We start from the raw sequence: 8,611 nt of genomic DNA, 5'->3' as shown, positions 1-8,611 counted from the left end.
ACTTGATCCAGTAATACTAACACTTTCTCTATTATTCTATTCTATTCTGTTCTATCATTTAAAAAAAATAAAAAATAAAATATTTGATAAAATTGAGAAGGGTCATAGCACTTGCATATTGTTGTCCTACTGTTAGTTTAACTGCTTCTATTGTTCTCATTTGTAAGTCGCTTTGGATAAAAGCGTCTGCTAAATGTAAATGTAATGTAAAAGTAAATGTCACATTAAAACGGTGCACCGTGTTAAATCCGTCTACACTGCTACCAACTGGGGAAGATGGGGAACCTCATGACTGCACGCAGGTAGTAGAAATAATGACAAAACCGCGGCTTGATTTATTAGACACACCATTACCAAATCCTGAACTGATTTATTATGTGGACGGATCGTGTCTCTGAAATCCACATACAAGATTGCTTTCAACTGCATATGCCATTTGCACAAAATTTTAGATAGTTGAGACCGGATGTTTACCACACAATCATTCGGCTCAGGCAGCAGAACTTGCAGCACACGCATGTGAATTGGCCAGAGGTCACTCAGTCACTATATATACTGACTCATGATATGCATTCTGTGTATGTCATGACCATGGAGCTGTTTGGAAAAATCGAGGTTTCCTCACTGCTAACGGAAAACCGGTGGCACTTTCAAAATTGATTGATAAATTACTTGAAAATTTGTTAATGCCAAAAGAAATAGCAATTTGAAAATGTGCTGCACATATATGAACTGGTGACGAAGTATCAAAAGGTAATAATTTAGCTGACTCTGTAGCAAAAACCACAGCGTTGACAGGATGCAGAGAGACTGACTTTATAGGTTTTACATCCCTTTCTACCAAGTACCACCGTCATTGAGTGAAATATCGTCATTGAGTGAGACTGGGTACTAACCGAGAATTGAAAATTTGGTCAGAGAGGGGTGAAAAAAATGTCGAAGGTGTCTGGAAAGATATCAAAACAAACAAACCATTTCTACCTAAACAACTGTATCCTAATTTTGCAAATTGGGCTCATGGGTTAGACCGTGGGTCGGCAACCCGCGGCTCTAGAGCCGCATGCGGCTCTTAAGCGCCGCCCTAGTGGCTTCCTGGAGCTTTTTCAAAAATATGAAAATGGAAAAAATATTTTTTGTTTTCATATAATTTCTGTAGGAGGAAAAACATGACAAACATTCTTAAGTTTCGCACGTACGATCACATCGGTGTGATTAGAACGGTCAGTGCATGACATGATCATCTGCTAAATTCAAATGTGCTCTCGCGCGTTGGCTGGCGCTGAGCCAGAGACAGGCGCGCTCAGAGCTGTCATATATCACAACTTCTCAGTGTTTTCAACCACATAATGTTTATTTTAGGTTTTAGACATAAGTACTAAAAAAACTATACATTTAGAGTTTGTAAAATACACACTGATGTTAAAGGAAGAGGCAATAATCCTTTCCATTATAATTAGACACGTTTTATTCATATCAGATACACATTGTGTAAGTACCTTTAAAGTTTACTCTATTCTTCTCCCAGTTCACCAGCCACTTACTTTTATGTATTTCGGGAGAAGTGGATGAACTCACGTGTTGTAAATCCAACAGATCCGATTCTCTGAACTGCGTCTGCGGCACAAACTAAGATGGCGGCGCCCATCGTGCATATAGCTCAACTAACGCGATCGTTATAAAGGTGTTTAAACAACAAAAGGTAGGGGGGCAGTAGAGAGACACTTAACCAGACAGTAAAGAACAAATTGTGTAAGGTTATGGCCGAAACTGAAATGACGTGGGTTCAAGCCCTGCCCATTGTTCTAATGGTCATAAGAGCCCGAAAAGGGGCAAGAACAACCCTCAGCCCACATGAAATTCTTACAGGTCGGCCCATGCGAGTAGGAATCAAACCTCCCCCCCAGGGGGGTTTGGCGGGGGTAGACGAGCAAATGAGAAAATATATACTGTCACTGACCAGAACTATTAAAACAATTCATTCACAGGTAAAAGCTGCCTTGCCAGTTCCAGGTACAGAACCGCAGCACTCTTACGAACCAGGACAGTGGGTCTGGATCAAGGACCACAGACGCAAGGCGTGGAACAACCCAAGGTGGCTGGGTTCATACGAGATCATTCTAACAACAAATACAGCAATCAAGGTTGCTGAGCATGACACCTGGGTTCACGCGTCGCATTGCAAGCCCCACCAATCCCCAGCAAGTGGAAAGTAGGGGAAAAAAGGGCGTGCTAGTAACGTACCTCCTCTACCAGCGAGGGAAAGACCTTGCTACGGCTCGCAAAGAGTCATCAAGGTGAAGATGGAGCGTTTCAGACGGTCCATATGAGATCATTCTAACAACAAATACAGCAATCAAGGTTGCTGAGCGTGACACCTGGGTTCACGTGTCGCATTGCAAGCCCCACCAACTAGGCTTGGGCGGTATTACGGTAATATGGTATACCGCGGGATATAAAAATAGCAACGGTATCAGTTTCAATACCGTCATACCGTCATAAAAAAAATTATGCATAAAAATGCGTATGCGCGGTTGTCATCACGTGACAGCGTTGAGGCGAAAGAGAGCGAGAGAGGCGGAAAGATGGCGAGTAGCGCACCGAGTGACCTGGTCTCGAAAAAAAACACATCTTCTGAAGTTTGGCAGTATTTCGGGTTTCGACCGAACGAGAAGGGAGAGGCGATAAATACGGACGAGGCAATTTGCAGATTGTGCAACAAAAAGGTCACTGCGAGAGATGGAAATACTTCAAACCTAAGGTCGCATATACGAAACCACCATCCATTCACTGCTGCGAGGATGGGCCCGAGTTCACTCAGTGCAACAGTTTCAACGCCTCCCGAACCCGATGCAGGACCAACTACATCTAGGTCCACCGCCAGTACGCAGCCGACGATAATGGCGGACTTCGGGAAAACAACAAAGTACAAAAGGGACAGTGTCCGTTGGAAAACCTGTACTGATGCAGTGACAAAATACTTGGCGAAGGAAATGGTCTCTTTTCACACAGTGGAAAAAAAGTCCTTTAAGGACATGGTAAAGGTCCTAGATGCCCAGTACGAGCTGCCTGGACGGAAACATTTCTCACAAACAGCCGTCCCACATTTATATTGTAAAGTTAGAGACAATGTTCAAGTGCTGCTGTCAGCGGCAGACAGTTATTCCTTAACAACTGACATGTGGTCGTCAGTTAACATGACACCATATATGTCCCTGACTGTCCACACCATTACACCTGACTGGAAACTTGAATCAAAATGCCTCCAAACTACGTATTTTCCTGAGAGTCATACGGCGGACAATCTTGCTGCTGCGCTCAAAGCTGCACTTCAGGAATGGCAACTTGACGAGAAAAAACTTTCAGCCATAACCACTGACAACGCTGCCAACATTTCTGCTGCAATCAGGTCCCTGCATTGGCCGTGGCTTAACTGCTTCGGCCACAATCTAAACTTGGCTGTCACAAATGCATTGCATGACCAGAGGCAAAAAACCGAACGCGCCCTCGGACTATGCCGCAATATTGTCGGGGCCTTTTCACACAGCTGGCAACGTAAGCATGAACTCCACAAGAAGCAAGTGGACTTGGGACTCCCAGAACATAGTCTCATAACGGTAAGCTTTATGCTTTATGCTTTTTTTGGTATTCGTTTTATACGTGCATGCAGAGAGTCGGGGGCAGGGGCTCAAATGTAAAAAAAAGGGGGGGCATATATGCTTTGCATCACAGAAATAAATTATATTTAAAAGTAGGCTTTATTAAAATAGATTTTTTTTTTAAATTGTAAAAAAAAATTTTTTTGTATTTTTTTATCAAATAAATGCAGGCTTGATGCGCATAAGGGACTTATTTAAAAAAAAATTGCATGCAAATTTTAGTGGGCTACTATTATACTATTGCAGCAAAATTATTAAAAATGTTAAAATAATAAAGTTACCATTTCGCTTGTTGATGTCAGCCTACACTTCATAAGCCCATAAGCCCGGGCTTCATTTAACAAACTATAGTTTCATTAAATGGTAAACGATGTATCGCTCGCTACCTTTTATTATTGAACAAAAAAAGTTTAAAAATGGTTTGTTTTATTTTTCTCCTGCCGTCGAGTAATATACTCACTGAAAAGGATATGGCTCGAGAACATCGGTTCCCGAGCAGACTGTGTGATTACCTACGTTTACACTAGTGCATTTTCATTTATCAAGAGAAAGGAATAATATACATTAATTAACTTTTTTATTTGTGCATTCATTCGTTTATTTAGGCCTATTTATTCATTCATTCGTTTATTTAGGCCTATTTATTCATTCATTCGTTTATTTAGGCCTATTTATTCATTCATTCGTTTATTTAAGCCTATTCATTTATTCAATCGTTTATTAATCATTCATTAATTTATTCATCCATCCATCCATTGGCAGGACTGCGCAACTCGCTGGGGCTCCAAACTGGCAATGGTGGAGCGCATCCTCGAGCAGGCCCAAGCGATCAGACACGTCCTGTCTGATGACAGAAGGAGCAGCCTGTCCCTGACCTGGCAGGACATGGACGTCTTGAAAGCTGTCCACGAAGCACTGAAACCAGTCGGTGACTTCACTGATATTTTGTCAGGAGAAAATTATGTGACCAGTTCATGTATCCTCCCCATACTCCAGCTCTGCAGGGACAATGTGTTGGCTGCGTCAGAAAATGACCTCCAGCTAACAAAGTCAATAAAATCTGGAATTCTAACAAAGCTGGAGGCCAAGTATGAATCTCATTCAGTGCGCAAAATAATGCGAAAATGCACTTTCCTCGACCCTCGTTACCGTGGAGGATATGAGACGGATGAGGCATTGGCTGAGACAAAGGCTGAATTACAGGCTGAGATCGTGAGTTTAGAGGCAGCAGGTCCAGTGGCCATCAGAGTGGAAGAGGGAGAGGCGCAACCCAAACCCCCACGAAAAAAGATGACTCTGGGAAGTATGCTGCAAAAAAAAGCTGACGCAATGGCAGGTCCCGTCGGTATCGGCACCGTAGAGGACCGAGTCAGAGCTGAAATAACAGCCTACTGTTTGGAGCCAGTTACACAAGGAGACGCGGACCCACTTCTCTGGTGGAAAAATGCTGCCGAGCGTTTTCCCCAGATGTCGCGAGTGGCACGGAAGTACCTGTGCGTCTGTGCCACAAGCACACCCTCGGAGCGCGTTTTCAGCACTGCAGGTAAAGTTGTCGGTCCACAACGTGCCCTGTTAAAGCCGGACAAAGTTAACATGCTGGTTTTTCTAGCGAAAAATCTTGACGACTAGATTTGATGCCACTTGCCATTCGTTCGTTTTCGCACTGTGTTTATTTCTATTTATTTAATTGATTCAGGTAGCCTATTTTTATTTGGTTTTCGTTTAAAAAAAAACATTGGAAAGAAGACTGGAAATAATAAGTTTTTATTTAGGACTATTTCCTTGCAATAATTTTATAATATGAATATTTATGTTAATTTAACTCCGTTGAGTGTTGTGGGATTATTTGCACTTTTTTTTTTATAAGCTGCTCTTTGTTTTTAAAAGTTGTTCGGGCGGTGTGATTTCATTTAATTGATTTGTGTGCGCACTGCACCTTTGCACCTCGCGTCTTTGCGCGAAAACTGTTCTGGATGTTTATGTTAATTTAATTCTGGTTGACTATTGTATTTGCAATTTTTATAAGCTGCTATTTGTTGCTAATAAAAAATGTTATTGTTGTGCATGTTGTTTTGTTATTGTTTCAGTATTAGCGTTTGGTATTAAGTTTCTGAACGATTTAGGCACAAGCCAACCGTTTGGTGACGCTGTCTGAGCCTTACGTCATAATTTTTAATTATTCTCGGTAATACTGTATACCGAGGTAAAATAGGGAGGAGGTTTGACGGTATCAAAATTTGGATACCGCCCAAGCCTACCACCAACCCCCAGCAAGTGGAAAGTAGGGGAAAAAAGGGCGTGCTAGTAACGTACCTCCTCTACCAGCGAGAGAAAAACCTTGCTACGGCTCGCAAAGAGTCATCAAGGTGAAGATGGAGCGTTTCAGACGGTCCATACGAGATCATTCTAACAACAAATACAGCAATCAAGGTTGCTGAGCGTGACACCTGGGTTCACGTGTCGCATTGCAAGCCCCACCAACCCCCAGCAAGTGGAAAGTAGGGGGAAAAAGGGCGTGCTAGTAACGTACCTCCTCTACCAGCGAGGGAAAGACCTTGCTAGGGCTCGCAAAGAGTCATCAAGGTGAAGATGGAGCATTTCAGACGGTCCATATGAGATCATTCTAACAACAAATACAGCAATCAAGGTTGCTGAGCGTGACACCTGGGTTCACGTGTCGCATTGCAAGCCCCACCAACCCCCAGCAAGTGGAAAGTAAGGGGAAAAAGGGTGTGCTAGTAACGTACCTCCTCAACCAGCGAGGGAAAGACCTTGCTACGGCTCGCAAAGAGTCATCAAGGTGAAGATGGAGCGTTTCAGACGGTCCATACGAGATCATTCTAACAACAAATACAGCAATCAAGGTTGCTGAGCATGACACCTGGGTTCACGTGTCGCATTGCAAGCATCACCAACCCCCAGCAAGTGGAAAGTAGGGGAAAAAAGGGCGTGCTAGTAACGTACGACTTCTACCAGCGAGGGAAAGACCTTGCTACGGCTCGCAAAGAGTCATCAAGGTGAAGATGGAGCGATTCAGACGTCTGTGGGGCCAACGGGACGTCCAGCGCACCTGGGGAGCAAATGTGGTCTGACAGAATGTTTAACCCTCTGGGGGCCAAAAACGCGCCCGCGCGTTTTGCTCGTTTTTTTTTTTTAGCAATGAAAATAAACACTAAATGCTCTGTAATTTTGATCTTTCATTTTCGTGTAATACATCAATCGATCCTGTTCAGTTTATATTTTTTTTCTGTATACTCACAATAAAAATAAAGTGTTTTGCTTTTTGACAAATAAAGAAAAATTAACATGATGCGATTTCTGCCTTCTCTCTGTCAGTAAACTCCCATTTGAAACGCGTTCGAAAATGATCTATAACTCCGCGAAAACTCAGTCAAACAGGCAAACAGACCCACGGGCATAAAGCTTGAGATCGCATCTTTTAAATGAAGTAATTTATATAAAAAACAAATATTCTCAGCTTCTGTAATCTGTATAAAAAGAGAGCGACTCCAGTCGAGCTCATTACGAGCCATTCAAAAGTAATTTGACCACTCCCCGGAGAGCGCGTGCTATTCAAATGCAAATTCTGAGAACCATTTCAGTCTGTGAAACGCCCCCACATCAGCTGTAAACAAAGTGCGTCGCAATCGAGTGAGGCATAATATAGCCTACCTTATGGAGAAAAGTTTCCTCAGAACAGTGCTGATATGAGGAGCAATATCTCCTGATATGAGGAGCAGATCCCGCTGAGGAGTGAGGTAGGCTGTTTTCTTTTCTCAAGTGTTGATGTGGAATAACGTTATGGAATAATGTTAGTGTAGGTCTATGCAAACCGCAAAAAGATGAATCGCAGTTCTATAATATGACTCGCCTTTCTGTGAGATGAATGAAGGGTACATATTTGTAAAGACTGTTTAGCCTAAATATGAATCGCGCGTCTGTGTGTGAAAGAATAAACTGCTTTGCTATAGCCTACTGAGATGAGTAAAAATCGACTGGAATATGTTGAAATAAAATGTATTTGTATAAGCAACGTATTAAACTGCAAATTAGCATTTATATGCCCTAATATTTCATAAAAACAACGTTACAGTCAGTCACTTGTTGACTAGATTTGGGTACAGTTTTTAGGCTACTGTAGAATATACTGCCACATCAAATAAGCTTTTGTTTAGCAATTTCTGCTCATATCTAACGTTATATATATATATATATATATATTATGCTATATTCAAACTAATGAATACATATGATAAAATGTAGGCCTATAATCTTTTTTCTTTTTCTTTTTTACAAAGAAAGAGTACACTTGAAATATTGTTGAAATTGTAATTATTGTTGTAATTGTAACATTTTTAATAAAATAGCAAAACATATTTACAAGATAGATGTAAGCGAAATCTTAAATGGTCAATATAAGTCTTCTTCTAAATACATCTTTTGTCCTTGCATTGTGGCTCAGTCAGTGTCACACCTGAATGAATGGCTAATTATGCAGAGTCATTATGCAGAGTGGGTGGGACATTGTAATCTAAGGTGTAAACTACTCCTCCCCCTCGCATATTGGCTTTCCAAGCAAAACCTGTTTTACACCATTTAAATCAATGTATTTTTTTTTTTGTGAACGATAAAGCAAGACTATTTTCACATAATTTTGAAGCTAGAACTCAAAGGGACAACATCCATTAGTCAAAAGTCTTGTTTGTGTCTTGTGGACACATATTTAATATGTGTTTTGTGGTCTTAATTCAGCAACTTTCATTAAAAATTTTTCCAATAACCACGCATAAACATTATTCTCTTAAAAATACAAACATCTACATACACGTTGCTCGCATATTATGGTAGCCCTGTTTGTGCTATATAGAGTGAATTTACACCTTTGCCATTAACATGTTTATAAATAACTGAAAAAAGCACAAATGTCAGAGCATGTCAGAACATCTCAAGGACCC

General features: G+C 41.3%; 1 protein-coding gene across 1 annotated transcript; it reads left to right on the top strand.

Moving 5' to 3' along the window:
- Positions 1-2,416: 2,416 nt before the first annotated feature.
- On the top strand, positions 2,417-5,719 carry LOC311297537 (E3 SUMO-protein ligase ZBED1-like). Its single transcript, XM_084419866.1, has 2 exons — positions 2,417-3,614; positions 4,419-5,719. The coding sequence occupies exons 1-2, from the start codon at positions 2,508-2,510 to the stop codon at positions 5,283-5,285; spliced, it is 1,974 nt and encodes a 657-aa protein (XP_084275992.1). The 5' UTR covers positions 2,417-2,507; the 3' UTR covers positions 5,286-5,719.
- Positions 5,720-8,611: the final 2,892 nt, after the last annotated feature.

Source organism: Rutilus rutilus (genome assembly GCF_951802725.1).
Source record: "Rutilus rutilus genome assembly, chromosome: 9".
NCBI classification, from domain to species: domain Eukaryota; kingdom Metazoa; phylum Chordata; class Actinopteri; order Cypriniformes; family Leuciscidae; genus Rutilus; species Rutilus rutilus.
This window is presented reverse-complemented; position numbering and strand designations above follow the sequence as displayed.

What these genes read in the sequence shown, in the direction of transcription:
- LOC311297537 (XM_084419866.1), top strand. Translation starts at nt 2,508, where the DNA reads ATGCATAAAAATGCGTATGCGCGGTTGTCATCACGTGACAGCGTTGAG. An exon ending in CAGAACATAGTCTCATAACG is followed by an intron (nt 3,615 to 4,418) that starts GTAAGCTTTATG and finishes ATCCATTGGCAG; the next exon opens with GACTGCGCAACTCGCTGGGG.